The sequence below is a fragment of the Magnolia sinica genome, chromosome 17 (assembly GCF_029962835.1).
Source record: "Magnolia sinica isolate HGM2019 chromosome 17, MsV1, whole genome shotgun sequence".
Taxonomy (NCBI): domain Eukaryota; kingdom Viridiplantae; phylum Streptophyta; class Magnoliopsida; order Magnoliales; family Magnoliaceae; genus Magnolia; species Magnolia sinica.
Window position 1 is genome coordinate 68,252,879 of NC_080589.1, and position 20,510 is coordinate 68,273,388.

At 39.7% G+C, this 20,510-nt stretch overlaps 1 protein-coding gene across 3 annotated transcripts in view; it reads left to right on the forward strand.

Moving 5' to 3' along the window:
* Positions 1-20,510, forward strand: part of LOC131231050 (pectin acetylesterase 9) — a 39,585-nt gene that overhangs the window by 12,324 nt on the left and 6,751 nt on the right. For all 3 annotated transcript variants that reach the window (XM_058227133.1, XM_058227134.1, XM_058227135.1), the window contains exons 3-7: positions 1,720-1,849; positions 11,309-11,388; positions 13,717-13,803; positions 15,711-15,835; positions 16,226-16,286. In XM_058227133.1, coding sequence (XP_058083116.1) covers positions 1,720-1,849; positions 11,309-11,388; positions 13,717-13,803; positions 15,711-15,835; positions 16,226-16,286 — 483 coding nt within the window. The remainder of the gene's footprint in view (positions 1-1,719; positions 1,850-11,308; positions 11,389-13,716; positions 13,804-15,710; positions 15,836-16,225; positions 16,287-20,510) is intronic.

The following is a 20,510-nucleotide window of genomic DNA, read 5'->3' on the forward strand; positions in this document are numbered from 1 at the left end:
TTTTTTTAACCTCATCCAAGTTGAAGGGGAAAAGTAGGACAAGAAAGGGAGATCCGACTGTTCATTTGGTGGGGTCCACTTGTATTCCATGGCGTAAAAATCAGCCTAAGAATTAGGCTGGTGGTGGGCCTTTGTTTTCCCACTTGGTAGGTGACCGTACAGTAATCCAGCTCATAGGCTGTCCATTGATTTGGTCGGTATAGCTAAGATGACTATGTGGGCATGTGATGTAGGAAATCAGAAACAAGCTGGCATGTGAACATTCCTCTTAAGGGGTGTTTCCATGGAAACGCATGGGCTACTTCCCTGCCACCAGCCAATGGCTAGTGGTCCGTGCTCTGTGGGCCCCACTATGTGTTTTATTTATATTGTCCATCTATTTTTCCATTTCAATTTATGGTATGAGAACAAAAATGAGATATGTATCATCTCGAGTGGGCCACGTTACAGGAAACAATGTTGAAAGAATCGTCTAGGTTAGATACTTTTTAGGGGCTATAAAAGTTTTGGATTAAGATGGTCTTTGTTTTATCCTTTCGTCTGGGCGTATAACCTAATCAACAGATTGGATGTCAAATAAATACTACAGGAGGCCTTAGGAGGATTTTAATGTGGATATCCAATCACTGTTGTTTTCCTGTGGTGTAGACTACCTTATATTTATATATATATATATATATATATATATATATATATATATATCTATGTATATATTTATATATATATATCATTTTGTGGTGGTAAAAAATGGATGAAACACATACAACATGGTGAGGCCCAGAGAGCACCGACCATCAGCCACGGGCTGGTGGCAGGGGAGTAGCCAATCCGTTTCCGTTTGCATCGGGGTACATGAATGACCTAGATACATACAACGCTTCTTCCGGCGAGGATGTCATGGTAGAACATCAAGCCGTGTAAAAGGTGGGCCACACCGTAAAAATCATCTAGGGGTGTGGATTGCGTACTACCCCACTACGGTACTGTCAGGGGATCTGTGGGGCCCAATGTGATGTATATGTTTTATCCACGCCGTCTATCCATTTTGACAGATCTTTATAAGGCATGAGTCCAAAAAATGAGGCAGTTTGAAGGCTTAAGTGGATCACACCACATGAAGCAGTGGGGATTGAATTCCTACCGTTGAAAACTTCCTAGGGCCCACCATGATGTTTGTTTTCCATCCAACCTGTTTATAAGTTTGCATAGACCTGTATGAAGTGAAAACATAAACAGCTTGATCCAAAACTTCTGTGCCCCCAAGAAGTTTTCAACGGTAGGAATTCAATCCCCACTGCTTCGTGTGGTGTGGTCCACTTGATCCTTCAATCTACCTCATTTTTGGGCCCAAAACCTGTAATGATCTGTAAAAATGGATGGACAGCGTGGATAAAACATATACATCACGGTGGGCCCCACAAAGTCCCTGACAGGACCGTCCGTCTTTAGCTAGGTCCAATCTGCGCCCTTGGATAAGTGACTATGTCTATAATGAATCTAAAATTCCATTTATTGAACTAGTTATTATAATTTTCAAATCCACATATTAGCATCAACGAGAGGGAATCCAACCTGTATTTGAATGAGATATTGAAAATTCCCATATCAAAGAATGCGTTGGGATTCCCAATCAGCGTATTTGGACGGTTGGATGTTAATTTCCATGCAACATTTTCTCATTTTTTTAAAAAAATATTATTGTTTTGAATTTGTTCATAGGGAGGAGCATGGTGCAATGACGTGGCATCTTGCTTAGCAAGATCTAAGACCCGGCATGGTTCTAGTCGCTACATGAATAAGCTGGAGGTTTTCTCTGGAATTCTAAGCAACAACGCCTCGCTGAATCCTGGTATGTCTCCACATTTCTCTCTATCTGGTTGTTTACTGTAAATTTTTGGTTGGACGGTCCCGATTGCTATGAATTTGTGCCACATGTCTGATAGATGAGTAACCTTCATTTGAAAAAGAAAGAGATGCTAAGGTGTCTCATGCGGACCTAGTCAGAAGGGGCTATTTGCGGTCCACATTGGGTGAGGACGAGGGCATTTTCCACGTGGGGCCCACCTTGCACATGATCTGGCCTGAATATCAGACCAGCGGGCCGGAATTGATGTTGCTGCCTGTGTGGGCCACCTGGTTAGTGAATGAGCTAGATGTCATCCACATTTGCCACTTCTTATTTTGAAGCATGACTTAATGGATGGTTAGGATTGTTCAATCGATGTGATTTGTTGCCTTAGGATCCATCCATGAAGTGCCATTATTTCCGGAGAGTGCGTGTTGGGCTTCAATTTGGACACATGGCCACATGTGTAGTGAATTGCATAATTTTAATTACACATGTACGAGTATATATGTGTCAGGCATACTAAAACACATATGATACCTTACGAGCCCATATGCTAAAATAGTCGATCGTTAGATTGGTGATTATTGGCTTGACTATTAAACCATCGATTGATAATGAATCATGTGATTTGTGAAGGAGAGAGTTAGTTCTTTGGATAAGTTGTTTTTATCTTGAAGACACTTTCATCGAAATGGTCTCCTTTGTTAACAAAATAAACATTTAAAAAGAAAACATGAAATATAATGCTAAGTGCCAATTTTATTAATTTGAATATGAATATAGTACAATTAATATATATATATATATATATATATATATTAAAGTAAATAAAGAAAAAAATTACCGATGAAAAATTGAACATGTGAAATGCCTGATTAAAAATTTCTAAAATTAAATGGCCGTGAGATAATCGTCAAAACCTAAACGATAATGAGATAATCATGGTTTGTCTAATAGACTGTGGCACAGGGAATCACTAAGTCTGGACTTAAGAGTTTAAGGATTCCAATGATGAAATTGTGGATGAAATTAAATTAGACATAACATATTGCAATGATGTGTTGGATAGAAATGGAGAGATTAAACTATACTTATACTAATTGATCTAAATTGCAGCACCATGGTGCTAGATATAGGTGGAGATGCTTAACATGGCTAAGCTATAAGATAAGATAGTCTTTCATGTAAGACGAGAGATTTGATAGGCAGCATTAAGCTTAAAATAGATTTGTTGTGTTTGCATTGAAGTGGTGTGGGCCTATGACTCATCATTCGTTGCTACTTTGATAGACTTAAGTTAGGTGGTGGGGTTGCATGTGGTGCCTTGACTTTTAGGGATGATTGTCCAATTGATTAACAACTTTCGCTTGATATGTTTATATTTTAAGAAGCCAGTTAACCATTATGTTGCCGTGTGAGGTCGTACTCCTGTTTTCATACGGCTCTCTTTTTAGTGCATCATATAGAGGTTTATAGCTGTGCATGGCCAATTAAATCCGGCCATGTGTCATTAAATGTCACCACCTTAGTGTTGCACTCAGTTGCACGTGCTCTTTGGGTGCTTTGCATATGTACTGCCTGCATATTTTTCCCTCGGTTTCAGTCATCTATAAGTTTTCTGGGTGGTATAGTCATTCCTAGCTTGATACGTGTCTATGTCATATGTGTATTTCGGATTCCCATAATCTCTATTTTGCACTATGTGTGTACTTTTTTTTTTTTTTTTTTACTCTATGCAAGTATACTAACATATGGTGACATCCTATTTGCCGGATATATCCATAACAACTTAAGTGTAAACAGTGTTATAATAGGGCATCCAGATCCTATTGTTTTCTATCATGTGGCTACTTTGAGTTTTGGAGTTGCTAAAATTTCAAGCTCACATGCAATCTAGAGCAATTATGTATAGAGTGGATGCCATGGAGGAAATTCATATAAGAATTCTTGTAATTAATTAGAACTCTATGAAACTCACCATGATGTCCGAGCGAAATTCCACTTGTCCATTAATATCACCGGCTTATGTTAGGAAGAGAGCCCAAATACAAGTCAAATCCAAGACTCAAGTGAACCAGATTACCAGAAAGGGAGATGGCAGAAAAAAAAAACTGCCATTAAGAAAACTGTGATGTTTGCATGCCATCAAACCGATTCACAACGTGATATTCCGACAAGGATAAAGGGAAAGCACAAATATCAGCCTGATCTAAAACTTACATCACCTTGAGAAGATTTCAATGGTGGGCATTGAATCCCCACTTTTCTCATGGTGGGCTTACTTGAGTCCTTGATCCGCCCTTTGTTTTTTCTTTTTTTTTTCAACTCTTATGCTAATATGAACTATTATATTCATGAAAACAGTCAAGTAATGGCTTTGTTACAGAGCAAATAGCCATTGCAAAATAAAAAAGGGCTCATAATGGGCCCATAACAGTTTTTATATATATATATATATATATATATATATATATAGAGAGAGAGAGAGAGAGAGAGAGAGAGAGAGAGAGAGAGAGAGAGAGAGAGAGAGAGAGAGAGAGAGAGAGAGAGTCATGCTCACCTGGGCACCCATGCACGTCCGCACATTTGCACACGTGTCATGGGTGTCTAATCTGAACAGTCCATGTGATGCGGAATCCCATGAAATCCCATGTGACAAGTTTTCACCTAGATAAAAAATTCTGGTGAGCCATGGCAAAGAGAAATGCAAATCAAGGGAGGAAACTGTTTTCATTTTTCATGGCCCATCAAAGTTTTAGATCAAGGTAAAACTTGGGCCCTTTACCTTGGGCCCGAGGGGTTTCATGAGGTGCTGTGTCACATGAACAGTTCAAATTTTGGATCCACATCAGTATGATGGGTTCTCAAAAAAGTTCACACCAGTACTGTGCTGGTGCGCAGGTGAGCATTTCCATATATATGATAACAATCGTTGTAGCTGTGGCGGTATAACTATTATGACCACCATCACTGTTATATGACACTTTGAATGAAATTGATGGACCGAATGGATTGCACAATAATAATTTGGTAGCCTCCATAAATCCTACGCCTGTTAGGCAAAAATCACATCCATCACGGTGGGCCCCACATCTTTACGTTGCGCGGGCTCCAAAAAACGACCTGGTGCCTGCCTAACAATTAGAAAATGCGTCCACACAATAAATGACACTTCGTAGGTAGGTTCCACGGGAAAGAAGTGTGATATGGATACCGCATTGAACTCCAAAAGCAATTCCAGATAAGTAAATGGGTGTGGCCCACTTGGGAATTCATGGTATAATTCCTTCAATGAAGCTGCAATCTTAAGGAATAGTGGGCCCCACTTGTTTGGTGGCCTCGATCGTTCATCTAATGGGTCCAAATTAGATTGATTATAGATACCCTAACCAACCAACCTTTGGCACTTCTCTTCTTCTCTTGAATTGTGGCTATTGCTACATTTTTTGGTGGGCCCCACATGTACATTGATGGTTAGCTGTTAGGTAATGTCTGTTGACCGTCCATATCTTTTGTGCACATGTGTCCAATCCCAAAGATCATTTTGGTCTTATCTTTCTAGGCAAGAAATTCCTCAGTGGAGGCTCTCTGACTAGCAGCTTGGATATCTCACGTGTGTTGGGTTGGCACGTGTGAGAGGCGAGTCTGGAAAGACCGCACCCTTTCAGCAGTCCTTTTACAAGTCACAGCACATTGATTTTTGTGTTTGTGTTTTTGTTTTCTTAGATTTATTACATTTAGGTACCGTTTGGATGTCCCCTAGTGGAAAAATGATCACATGCAACGGTTGTACGTGAACTCTATTGTCTGGCTAAATGATGAGATCATCTGAACCGTGAAAAATGTGGTCCACACCATGGTGATGAAATATGATGAATATCAGTCCAATCCGTTTATTGGGTGCGCCGCAACTGTAGACTAAGGTATACTGTCGATTGTCCAGTGACTTTGAATCTGTGACCCTCTACATAAATAGATGGGCCTGATTCTTTCACCAGACCATCATCATGGTGTGGCCCACAATTTTCACGAATAGGATATTCTGTACATTCGTGAACCTTAGGTAGGAAAAATGGCTGTATGTGAAAGTCCACATACAACCCCTGTATATGATCATTTTCCTCTCCCCAAACCAACATTATTACCTAGAATTTAGGTCTTAAGGGTCAAATCTAGTTAGGTGCTCTAATCAAGATGGGTTAGGGCTGTTGGGCCACATGATCATATAATCCAAGCCGCTCAATAGGTATGCACCGATCCTGTACAAATGGCCCATAGCTTGGAATCGAACATTGATGTAGTAGGCTCCTTGAATTATGTAACTTGGGTCCCACCTAATGTCATGATGCATTTGGATCCATTAATGGCAATCGTAATTAGATTGTCAAATGATTTGGACCGTTCATCTGATGGACCTTTATGTTGTGCTTCAATCCAAAATCCAAAATTCTCAACCATAAAATGGCGTGAATCACTAATTAACGAATTGATTAATGCACGAATAGTACTGATCATAAAGCTTTAATCTTAAGTCGTTATTTGTTTGCATGCCATTTTAATATTATATTGAGAAAAGTTCTTGATTCTTCCGCATCTTACATCCAATTTAAGAATTTTATTATAAAATTAAGTTTTTTATTCATATAAATATCCAAATCAAGATATATATTTATAGAAAAAGATTCTTAAATAGTTTATTTATCCGGAGTATCCCATACGCATATATTCCATGTCCATATTAATGTTGTACATAGGTAGTATAATTAGAGCGTAAACCTCCTACCTATCTGCAATGATCACAACTAATATGAGACCCACCGGTATTCCCAACCCAAGTAATCCCACAGTCAGATCTCAATTGATGATCATGTGGGGCCCACTAATATACCCAATCCAACTAACCCCACGGTCAAATCTCAACTGATGATCATGTGGGCCCATCAGTATACCTAATCCAACTAATCCCACGGTCAGATCTCAGCCGATGATCACTGCCACACCTAATAAAAGTCTTACGTGTGGACCATTCGTTATATTCCCAATCCCCATTTGTAGGGTGTAGATTAATTAAGAACTTTCCTAAGCACAATTCCCATTAAGGCATCTTTTGGATTTTAGTCTCTACAGGTGTGCCCCACTGGTAAGTGAGGCACTTATTATCAACGGTTGGTCACACACGAGAATCTGCAATAATGACGAATATCGAATATGGAAAATGTGGGCCCCACCGTTGCTATAATTCTAGGGAGAAAAAAATGTGTATCCTTTGGCGAAGTGCCAAATATCTCAGCCTTTTAGCTTGATGTGGACCCCACGAGGTCCATCAATGGCATGATCAATCCATTGAAATAATAGCTGTCGATCTGATTAGGATTCTGAATGAATTCAGACCATTGAATTGTAAAACCATGGACCACATCGAATTCGACCACATGAAAATTTCCTGACCCATATGCAATTGCATCAGTTTGGACCACTAAACCAATGGCTCCATTTGGGGTAAAAAAAAAAAAAACTGACCGTCTGGCTTCATATTCCTTTCTCTTTATAATCAAAATGTGATTAGTTGCAAGGTGGGTCTCTCATCATGGCATTGTTAGTGATCAGTTTATTCCACAAGGGTTGCTGTAGGGCATCTTGCACCATCCAACCTGTCTACACCACTATGAAAGAGGACATCTCAACCACCCATCATGAGGGCCACTAAATGGGCTTTGGATGTTTTTGGTTGTTGCCTATTGTTTTTCTATGGTGTGGCCCGCTAATAATCAGACAAGTCTGACTTTTGTGGTTATCTAATCCTTGTGAGGCTCAACTAATGCTTGGGTTGGACGGCATACACACAAAACTATAGCCGGCAGACAGATGACAGGTAGGTGAATAGCCCTGAACTGGCCTCATCAGTGGATGGGGATTTCCGGCCCACCATGATGTCTGTGAAAAATCCACACCATTAATCCGTTTTTCCATCTCATGTTAGGACATAAAGCTAAAAATACACAAAATCCAAGATTCAAGTGGGCCACACGACAGGAAAAAGTTGGTAGGGAAATGTCCACCGTTGAAACATTCTCGAGAGCTGTCGTGATGTTTTATATGTTATCCAAATATTTCGTAAGGTTATTTCTACTAGGATCGACTGAAAACACAAAAACGTAAGTCTTGAGTTAAACTGTTGTGGCCCATGAATGTTTCAATGGTGGATGTTCAATTCCCACTGTTTCATGTGGTGTGGCGCACTTGAGTTTTGGATCTGCCTAGTTTTTGGGCTCATACACTAACATGAGCTGGCAGAACAGATGGATGGGGAGGATTTCTCACAGACATCATGGTGGCCCCACCTAGATCAGCTGTAGGCATAAGATTTTGTATTAGGCGTTGGTCATATGGCTATCTGGGACTACCGTGCACTCGGTTGTATCAAAGACGTCCATTTCAAGCTGTGGGCTCCACATGTGACAAGTAACAGCCTTCTTATCGAGATGACATGGCTATCTAGGTGGGGCCCACAGTGTTTCACATCAACGGTTTGTCTTGACTGGTGACTTTTGAGTAGAAAAGCTGTATCTTGTTGCAAGTTGCAACCATCCAACTCGGTAGCAGAGTACAGACTCATATGCATGCACATGGCCACTGTTTACCCTGTGGCCCACGATGGATTGTCCATGACTGAACATTGAACTGAAAGGACGATTCCAACTATGCCATCTGGACGGTTCAGATTAGCTTACATGTAAGCCACGTAGACTGTAGATTCCACAAGGACCCTCTAAATCTTCCTTTGATGGACTTTAATCTGTTGAATCTCCACCGTTAAGTACGCTTCCACACAACCGTTCATTCGATGGTCCCACCAACAGTTAAGATCATCCATTCAGTTAGGTTCTGGGATATATCTAAACTCAGTGGACCTACGATTTTAACGATCTGGATTGAGTTTTATTCATGCCAAGTCTACATAAGGTGTATGCATGAATATGAATTTCTGTAGTCTGCCAGAGTATCTTATAAATTCCTCTTTGCCATTCTATTCGAAAACAACTAATTTGACAGAATCATTTTCCCGCCGAAACCGAAATTATAACCGACACGACATCTTGTCGGTAGATACCAATTTTTCTCTTTTTTAAAAAGAAACTGACAGTTTTACCCTTGCATGTATTTTTTAAAGGATCCGCTCCTGTTTTACCGGTAATATCAGATGTGTACACCGAATCCATTCCGTATATCAGATGCGTCACCCAAAAATACTTGTGGGACCCAAATATCAGGCTGATACAAAACTCAGGTGGGCCACAACACAAAGAACAACCTTTTTTGGGAATGACCAGCCTTGATTTTGTAGGCCCACCGTGTTGTTTATATGGAATCTAGGCCATTCAGACCATTAATCTCTCCCGAATTAAGGGTCGGTCGAGAAATAGGTGATTTTGCAACGTATGTGGTCGAAATGAAATCAACGGTCACCTGTGGCCCACCTAAGTTTTAGATCATGCACTTAATAGGTCCCACATAAGTTTTAGATCTCATGCACTTAATAGGATGAAATCAACCGATTGGATGTGGTGCACACATCAAGTGGTCCCACTGCACTGGAGTGCATTCCTGCTTTGAAAGCAAGGTGTTATTTGATACTCCGTCAGGATGTAGTTGTTCATATTCATGCACAAAGAAATTGTAGGTAGGGCCCACTGTGGATAGATCGTAACCTCGAAATGAGATTGTTTAACGTTCTTCACCTCTAATGAAGATGTTCCTTTTCTTGAATATGGACCGTTGAGTAGCATGCAACTATGCATTTTAACCGTCCATTACTGTTATGACATCTTTTCAGTTTAAATTTTGGTTATGACCCACGTAAAGCGTGGTCGAGATTCAAATTTCAAACCGTGTAATTTAAGCTACATGGATGCCACGTGTAAAATCGCTTATTGCACGTCTATGAGCCATCATACTCTGCCAGAGTATCGGATTGTTTTCTCTTTTTTGGAAATTTGCGGCCGAGGGGTAAAAGCGTCTTTGTGAACCTGCTTTGTGGACCGTCTGTTTAATTACATTTTGGCCGTTTGTGATTGCCAGAGACGACCAGATGCAACCGCATGACAGTGACCAATCGCTGTGGTGGGTTACCAAATAAAAAAGAGAGGGTTTGAAGTACAACAGTTTGTACGAAAAGTTATGGTACACCCACCAATAACTTACATCTTATTAAGTGCATGCTAAATCCAACCCTTCCTATCATGAGGATCATCCGTTGCAAAAATGGCCCTTTACTCATCAGGTGGGTCACAACATAAAAACAATTTCTAGCCATCGATAAATACCGAAATACAAATTGAGCGTTTTATGAGTTTTTGTGGCTGATTTTTGTAATAATTGATCCTCATAATGTGAAAAACCAATTGGACGGTATGGATTTTACGTTTAATTAATAGGATGTAAGTTACCTTGTGGATGGATCGTAACTCGTGGTCCAACCGGATGGACTTGAGACCTTCTCACCAAAAAAAAAAATCACCGTGTAGGTGAGAAGTAGCCGTTATCTCGTGATATGATACGAGAATTTCTTCCATATATCGAAAGCACGAGATATTGAGAAATCTTCATATACAACATTATATGAAATCTGAGCCATTCAAAAGATGGGCCAAACCACGAAGATCACTTGGGCCAAAAAAATTGAATCGTCCATTAATCAGGTGGGGTGCACCATTTGAATAAATGGACAGCCATTGTTTGTGGCTCACCTATTGCGTGGATTCTTCCAATCTTTTTTCCAGGTGATCTACATGGTATTTTGCACCCTTTTCATGGCTCGGATGTTTAGCTAAAGTGACACGTCAGCAGAAAATGGAAGGATGGAGGAAAAGAGAAACTGATGATTGTTTATCCATCCACCGTACACATGACATAAGGGCGTCAATCCAGACCGTCCAAGTTGATGGGCCTGATTGTTGATCCGTTTTAGGGTTGTCTTAGGCCGGACTTTAAACTGTTTGGGCCGTCCATCACGCTGGGCCTATTGAATACTGTGCATTACCAGGCCCAGATCCTATGGCTCTTGGCTAGACTCCTGTGATAGTTCACCACCAATCTAAAAGTGATGGTGGCACATTCCCTCGCATGTGGCACTTTCAAACGGCTATCCAGACCATCCAAATCATGGGACACATTGTGGATGGACCATGTGTAGAAATTCACACAGATCAATTAATCACAGCCATCCAAATGATGGTTATCGAATGGATGGTTAAACGTAAACAGCGATTTGGGCGGTTCAGTTTCCATCATGCAAAACCTTAAGTGGGGCCCACTATTTAGATGGTTTAATGGGTATAGTTTCTGACTGCATGCTGATGAACCATCACGATCTGCCAGAGTATAAATTTCCTTTTTCTTCTGTTTTGAAATGATTAACATGTGATTAAGGCTAATTAAAATTTAATTTTTATTTCACAGATTTTTATAATTGGAACCGTGTAAAGCTTCGGTATTGCGATGGAGCCTCTTTTGCTGGGGATTCTACGTTTCACAACGGTGTATGTACCCTCATTCCATCCCACTAATATAATTTGAATTGACAAAAGTGCCCTTGGAGATTCCCTTTAATTTAGGGGTATATCGGTCTTTTCCCGAGGAGCATTTTTTCAATGCAACCCATTCAATTATTTTGCCCTCGGGATCGGATCAACGGCTCTGATTGTGCGTAGCCAACTTTAACCATTCTTGAAGTATCACATGTTGTGAGCCATTGGATCTTTGATGTAAGGTATGTATAATGGCAATGGTGGCGGCCGTTATCTATACAACTGTATGCGTAACTGCCTGTTTTAGCCCCTGATAGGCGAATGTGGACCCATGACAGGCTGTAACGGATTGCTTACTTATCTAATGTGGTGGTATTTGATCAGGTCATGTGCTGTTGTTCAAGGTGAAACCCAACGAAGTATGTATGAAAGTTGTTTGGTCGAAAGATAATGGTATAAGCCCAATCAAATCACACCACATCATATCACAAGGCAATCTCTTTTTACAACAAAAATCTTTGCGTTCCACCATTATCGTTGGCGCTACCGTGGTAGGACTTTGTCTAAAAGTTGTGGTGGATGAAAAACTCAAGTAGACTACAGCACAGGAATATGAACAATAGGGATGAGATGCCTACTATTGAAACCTTCATGAAGCCCACCGCAATGTTTATATGACATCGGGTAAACTCTTAGGAGTTTCAACACCTGGTCAAGGGTTTGATCATCTGTACGTGGTGAAATTCCACTATGGCGTGAGTGTGTGGGAGTGTGTATGAGAGTGTAAAAATTAAAAATAAAAATAATTTTTTTTAAAAAAATATATATAAAAAATAAAAAAGGTGAGTAATCCCGACATGGAGAAGGGAAAAGCCACATATCAGCCTGATTTAAAATTTCAGTGGGCCCAGAGGGTTTGAATGGTAAGTGTACTCATCCCAACATTTCCCTGTAATGTGATCCACTTGAATTTTGGATCAGTGAAATTTTTGGGTTGACTCCTAACATGGGCTGGCCCACCAGTCCAGAACAAGCCAAATTCGATTGGGCCTGGTGGGGCCCAGCCCATCTTGACAGTACATGATGTTTCACCTGACCTAGCGAGCACTCCCCCATGTATTCCAGAACTGAGGTATTAAAGAGCCTATCTCAGTTCTGCAATATGTGGCCCATTCATTCTGCAGCTGAGGATTTATTACACTGCCACTCTGTAATGTGGGGCCCATGCATTCTAGGGTTGAGGAATTATGTGTGCATTCCAAGGAGATATGTTCCTCCACCACTGTTGTAGAATGGGCTTATTCTGTATTTTTTTTTTTTTGTGGGGTCCACCGTGATCCAGGACACTAACTCCAGGCCGATCCAAAGCACAGGTGGGTCACACCACGGTACATTGAGGATGGGACACCCACCGTTAAAACCTTGCAGATTGTGTGTGGGGCCCACTGCGTTTTATAGATGCCATTCAACACATTCATGAGATGCGCCCCATCAAGATGAATGGACACTTCCACTCCAAAACTGAGGTGGGCCAGACCTCTGGAGTTTAGAGGTTTTGGGAATGGTTTTACATTGTGTGGCCCACCTGAGTTTTGGGTTGGCACGGTTTTGGGCTCCAGGGAAAACATAAGGGGGCGTTCCTACTAAAACCCGATCAAGTCAAGTTAGCCTTGACTCGGTCTAACTCATGCCCAGCTCTACTCACACACCCACTCACACCACATGGGCACTCGATCTCATGATCTCTATTGAAACATATTCTATTTGCCACTAAGCCATAGAGCCCGACCTATTTATCACCCTCACTTTTTTACTATATTCCAAATAACATCTTTCCTTCTTAGTATGGTCAGATAATTCATTTTCTTAACCATGTGAAATGATGTTTTTGACCTTGACTCATAAGAGTAATTTCCATTATATTCTGCAACTATGATTTATGCAGTTTTGATCCACCATTTGAATGGCTTGATGGATGACCCACCGTTAGACAATCTGCATCATTCGGCTATGTTGGGGCCCATATGATATGTGATTTGGATCTTTCCCAAAATGAATATTTCTCTTCTAATTACAAAGTCAACAACAAAAGTATAATTTTCAAACGGTTAACTGTAAAGAAGGGAACCACATGGTATTTTATGATGGAATATAAAAAGAAAGAAGTTCTATTTGAAAATATTGAAAAGTGAGGGGATTATATATGTGTGTGTGTGTGTGTGTGGGAAAATGAGACAGTGGCATATGTAAAAAATAAAAAAAAAAATAATAATAATAATAATAATAAAATCTTTTTCCTTCTGCAACTGATATGAGCTGTTTGTGTCCATGAATTTTCAGAAGGCAACCCTTTACTTTAGAGGCCAACGGATTTGGCGTGCCATTATTCTTGATCTTCTTCCAAAAGGGTTGAATCGTGCACGAAAGGTACGTATACATACATACATATATAAATATACGTATATACATACATACATATATACATACATATACATACACATGCGTGAGCATAGCACATGCATCTATGCATGCGTACATACATACAGATATAAATATACGTACACCAAGTCAACTTCTTATGGTGCAGAACGTCCATCTTGATCCAAGTCAATCCCCTTGCACAGTTAAACCGTTTTTGTCATAGAATGATGTCCACAAATGTGTCCTAAGCATCTATGGTCATAGAATAATGTCCATAGATATGTTCTAAGCATCTATAATGGTCATGGCACATCAGGGTACAAAGATCCATGGATTGCAACTCTCCTTGATTAATGACCAGTATGTATAATTTCAAGTTCTCAATGACCATAAAGGAATTGCTTCTCACATTATATATTAGTTAAGACATATTGCACTTGTCCTAAAGGACCCATGGTCATCAAGATCAATGGCTGAGATTGGTCCCATCACATCCACAACCATAGTATTAGGGCATGCATTGGTTTTCTAGAGCACAACTCTAATAATGTGCACATCATGATGGGTAACACATGTCGCATTATAAGTTAAGCCTAACCTCCAAAGCTTTGTAGTGGTTTTGGCCCCTGGCCTAGATATGCATGTATGTATATATATGTAGGTCATACATACATGTATGTGTAGTTGCTAGGTTTGCTATTAGCCTCAACAAACAACATGAGTGTGAAACTATGAATGGGTATGCATAATAACCAGAGACTCATAAATTATCATATATATCCTAATTGATTTCCGTCCATATATATCCTTTTAATTTCCTTCCATGTATACACCTTGTATATCACTATACAAACCCTATTAGGGTTAAGCAATATACATACAAAAATCACTGAAATTTTCTCCATTTTTTCTCATATCCCCATTGTTATCAATGCAATGGATGCATCATGTGTACTTTAAGTACAGTGGAAGTGAGGAAGTGTGAGAAAATTGGTTAATCATGAAGTCTTTGAATAACATTCCATGGCTTAGTACTTGCATGGATCATCATCATCATCTAAGCTTTATTCCAATCAAATGGGTCCAGCTACATGGATCTTGTTCCACCATTCCACTCCATCAAGGGCCATAACTTCAATTAGGCCATAGGTCATCAAGACTTGTCTTATTACCTCCACCAATGCCCTTTTGGGCCTTCCCCTTGCCCTTTTAGCAAGGTGTGAAAATGGTTACATGACAGTATCGATGAACACCATTATGCATTATGGGGCGGCCGTTATGGAAAAATGGCCCGTAATGGCTCGTTACGGGCTGATTTTTTTAAAAGGCTGTAATGGTAATGGCGCCGGCCATTATGACCACCATTACCATTATTGAATACCTTGCCTTCTAGAGCCTTCAACTTGTACAAACTCGCTCCTAACTGGCGCAATTCTTGGTCAACATTGCGCTTGGCCAAACCATCAACGACTACTTTTCCTCATCTTACTTTTCCTCATCTTATTACCAGTTGATGCTATTCTTATATCCCCTTGAATGCATTCAATTCTAATTCCATCCTTGTCTTGCGATTCATCCATCTCAACATCCTCTTTTCAGTTACACTCACGATATGAACATGTTGTTACTTACCTGCCCAACATTTGTCCCATAAAGCATGGTTGGTCTTATAGCTATCCTAAAAAATTTCCATTTCAGTTTGAGTGGTACGAGGATCACATAAAACTCAAAAGCTACGTCTCCATTTCTTCCACCCAGATTGAATTCCATGGGCAATATCCTTCTCAATCTCTCCACTCTCAACAATACATTCATGGATGCACATATGTATTCATGCTGTATGGATGGTAGTAGACATGAACATGCTAAGTTCAACATGTGCTAACTTGTATATGCATTTTTCCCCTTTCAAGGCTCTGCTTTCGGGTTGCTCAGCGGGTGGTCTGGCAACATTCTTGCACTGCGACAATTTCACCAGCTACCTACCAAAGTCCACTGCTGTGAAATGCTTGAGCGATGCTGGATTTTTCCTCGACGTGTAATTCCCTTCTTCAATCATAAAGAACAGATAAATGCCTGGACTACTCACAACATGCGTGCTGTTAATTAGGTGACCCCACTTTGAATACACTGTGGCCTGAAACCAAGGCATGTATGGGTCCTCAGGTGGGATGCACGCGTTAAGGAAATAAAATAGACAGCTAAAAGAACTGACCGCCATTCCACATTCGACGCACGTTGCCAATTTTCAGCCCGTGGCACATATATGTGGGGCCCATTTGATGAACAACACAGATCCCAACTGGTTTTTCGTTGGGCCCTGAAGAACATTACTTCTCAACTGATCTAGTTCTACTCAGCATGCTTATGCTCTGAAGAACATTGCTTTCTGCTTTTTAAACTTCTGATATCTGCTGTTCATTTCCAGGAGAGACGTAGGGGGCTACCACACGATGAGGTCCTTTTTCGAAAGCCTAGTTTCTCTACAGGTACGGCTTTCACAAAGGCTAATTTTGAATGACGAAATGTTTTTTTCGTAATAGCAATTAGCATTACGTAGTGGATACCTTTGTAGTTTGTATTATAATTGACTGTATTCAGCATAATATTTGAAAGAAAATCAACTGAAAGAAAACTACCATATCGATCTCGTGTATGATCTTGCAACAAATTCAGCTGCTTTGTAACTGGACGTGGACATGTGTGTCGATATCAGACGTAGAGAAAAGATGCAAGATAATGCAAACCCAAAATAGCCACACAAATCCAAGCATGTATATTGTAGTTTTAAAGTTCATCGAGTCAACTAAAAATTTAGTCGAGTCGATACTTTTTAATTTGTATTAGCATCAACCTGCATAATATTTGAACGAAAACCAACCAAAGAAAACTACCGTAACAAGCTCTACTTTTCAAGTTAAAAAAATCTAAGTAGGGACAATAAAAAGTCAATCCTACTTTTCAAGTTTAAAATCTATGTGGGGACAATAAAATGCCAATACTTGAGGCATTTTGCCAAGTTTTAAGTTCAAAATCTCATAACTGCTGCCTAAATGCTTATCGTTAAGGCATTTTCCCACTTTCTAGGTTGAAATTCAGGTTAAAGGCACCAAAATGCCAATCCATGATGTATTTGACCCCTATTCTTGTTGAAAATATCGGTAAGGGCATAAAAATGCCAATCCAAGAAGCACTATGCCCTCTTTTGAAGTTAAAAATCTCAATAAGGGCACCTAGATGCTTTTCCTTGAGGCATTTTGCTCACTTTTCAAGTTTAATCTAGGTAGGGATACTAAAATTCCAATTCTTGAAGTATTTTTCCAAATTTTCAGATGCAAAAAACCTTAACTAAGGGCACCTAAATGCCCATCATAGAGGCATTTTCCTCACTTTACAACATAAAATTCAGGTTAAAGGAACCAAAATTCCAATATGTGGGGTATTGCCCACTTTTAATGTTGAGAATATGCGTAAGGGCACCAAAATGCCAATCCATGAGGTGTTTTATCCACTTTTGAAGTTAAAAATCTCGGTAAAGGCACCTAGATGCTATCCTTGAGGCATTGTGCCCACGTCTTTATTTTAAAATCCCAGTAGAGACAATAGTATGCCAATCCTAGAGGCATTTCACCCGGCCTTCAAGTTCAAAACCTCATAAAAGGCGTCTAAATGCCCGATGTTGAGCATTTTTTTCCTGTTTATAAGTTAAAATTCAGATTAAAGGTTTCAAAATGAGTCATTTTCCTACTTTTCATTCTGAAAATCTAGGTAAAGGCTCCAAAATCCAGTTCCATGCGGCATTTTGCATACTTTTCAATTTAAAAATCTTGACAAGGGCACCTAAATGCCTATCATTGAGTCATTTTCCTCACTTTTCAAGTTAGAAATCTATATAGGGGACGCTAAAATGCCAATCCTTGAGGCATTTGCCTAGTTTCCAAGTTCAAAACCTCAAAAAGGGCTCCTAAATGCCTATTGGTGATTCATCTTTCCAAGTTAAAATTCAGGTAATGCCAATCCACGAGATATTTTGCACTATTCATCATCAACATCATCATCTTAGCCTTAACCCAGTTAATTGGAGTCGGCCACATGAATCCCATTCCGCCATTCCACGCTATCAAAGTCCAAACCTTCAATTGGACCATAGGCCATCAAGTCTTATCTTAGTACCTCCATCCACATCCTTTTGGGCCTTTCCCCTTGCCTTTTTAGAGCCTAACTACGGGTGGCAATGGGTTGGGTTTGGGTCAGGCCAGGCTAGGCCCAGGCCCTACCCAACACTTACGACCTAAGGCTCCAGCCCATCATGGGCCTAGCATAGCATGCTTGGCCTGACCAAAAATAAAAATTGGTTGGGTCTAAGCCTGGGCCTGACCTAATCTGATCCGACCCCGCCCAAAAATTGATACAATCCCTATTCCCCCTTGAATTTTCCTAACCTATCTATTTATCAAGTGGGTCATGCATGCACAAAGAAATTAGCATTTTAGAGGAAGGGCACCTAAGTGCCTATAGTTGAGGCATTTTCCCCAATTTTCAAGTTAAAATTCAAGTTACGGGCACCAAACTGCCAATCCACGCAGCATTTTTCCCACTTTTCATGTTGAAATCTGAGGTAGGGCACCAGAATGCCAATTTAAGAGGGCATTTCACACACTTTTCAAGTTAAAAATTTCATTAAGGGTACCTAAATGCCTACCCATAAGGCATTTTGTCCACTTTTAAATTTAAAAATCAAGGTGAGTATCTAAAATGCTAATCCATTATGCATTTTACCCACTTTTAAATAGATACATCATAAAGGTCTCTGAAATGGCCAATGAGGCATTTTTGCCACTTTCAAAGTTAAATTTTGGTTGAAGCAAAAAAAAAAGGCCAATCCATGAAGCATTTTGCCCACATTTCATGTTCAAAATCTTTGTAAGTGCACTAAAATGCCCATCAATGAGGAATTCTGTCAACTTTTCAAGTTAAAATTCTGGGTAAGGGCATCTAAATGCCCATCCTTGAAGAATTTTGCCCACTTTTCAAGTTAAAAATCTTGGTAAGGTGCCTAAATTGATATATCCTTTAGCCATTTTGGCCACCTTTCTATTTAAAAATCTGGATAGTGATACTAATATATGCCAATCCTTGACACATTTTCTCCACTTTTCATGTCAATCTCTAAAAAAGGATGCCTAGATGCCTATCCATGAGGCATTTTCTCCAATTCCTAGTTAAAATTCAGATTAAAGGCACCAAAAATGCCAATCAATTAGGCATTTTCCCACATTTCAAGTAAAAAAATCTAGGTAGGGATGCTAAAATGCCAATCCATGAGGTATTTTGCCCAGTTTTCAAGTTCAAAACCTCAGAAAGGATTCTAAATGCCTATCGCTGAGGCAGCTCCCTCACTTTCATAGTTAAAGTTTAGGTTGAAGGCATCAAATGCCAATCCACAAGGCATCTTACTCATTTTTCATGTTTCAAATGTGTAAGGACTCCAAAATGACAAACCATGAAGCATTTTTCCCTCTTTCAGGCTGAAAAACTCAATAAGGATGCCTAAATGCCTATCTTTGAGGTATTTTGCCCACTTTTCAAGTTAAAAATCTAGGTGGGGATGTTAAAATGCTAATCCAAGTTGTTGCATTTTACTCACAAGTTAAAAAATTCTTTGTAAGGGTACCTAAATGCCTATTCTTGAGGCATTTTGCCCGCTTTTCAACTTCAAAATATCAGGATAGGTATTTTGCCCACTTTTCAAGTTAAAAATCTATGTAGGGAAAATAAAATTCTCATCCCCGAGGCATTTCGCGCACTTTTTAACTTCAAAAGCCTAGTAAGGACACTGAAATGTCTATCAATGAGGTACTTTCCGAGTTAAAATTCTGGTAGAAGGCAATAAAATGCCAATCTATGAGGCGTTTTCCCCACTTTTCATGTTCAAAATCTTTATAAGTGCGTCAGAATATCAATTCATAAGGCATTCAATCCACTTTTCAAGTTAAAATTCTTGGTAAGGGTCCTTAAATGCCTATCCTTGGGTTATTTTGCCCACTTTTCATGTTAAAAATGTCGATAAAGGTGCCTAAATGCCTATTTTTGAGGCATTTCAAGTTAAAAATCTAGGTGGGGACGCTAAAATGTCAATCCTTGAGGAATTTTGCCCAGGTTTCAAGTTCAAAACCTCTGATGCGTGCCCAAATGCCTATGGTGCTGGCATTTCCCTTCTTTCCAAGCGAAAGCACCAAAATGCCAATCTACGAGGCATTTAGTCTATTTTTCATGTTAAAAATCTGGACAAGGCTACCAAAATGCCAATCTTTGATGCATTTTGCCCACTTTTCAAGTCAAATCTTGTCGTGGACACTATCCTGTCAATCCTTGGGGCATTTTGCCCAGTTTTCATGTTCAAAATCTCAGAAAGGCTACCTAAACACCTATTAATAACACATTTTCCGTACTATTCAAGTTAAAATTCATGTTAAAGGAACAAAAATGCCAATCCATGAGGTGTTTTTCCCACTTTTGATGTTGAAAATATGTGTAAGTGCAACTTAGTTCGAATCCATGAGGCATGTTCCCCACTTTCCAAATAAAAAATCATAGTAAGGGTGCCTAAGTGCCCATCTTTGAGGCTTTTTGCCTGCTTTTAGTAAGGATGCTAAAATGCTAATCCTCAAGGCATTTTGCCAATTTTCAAGTTAAAAATCTTAGTGAGGGCA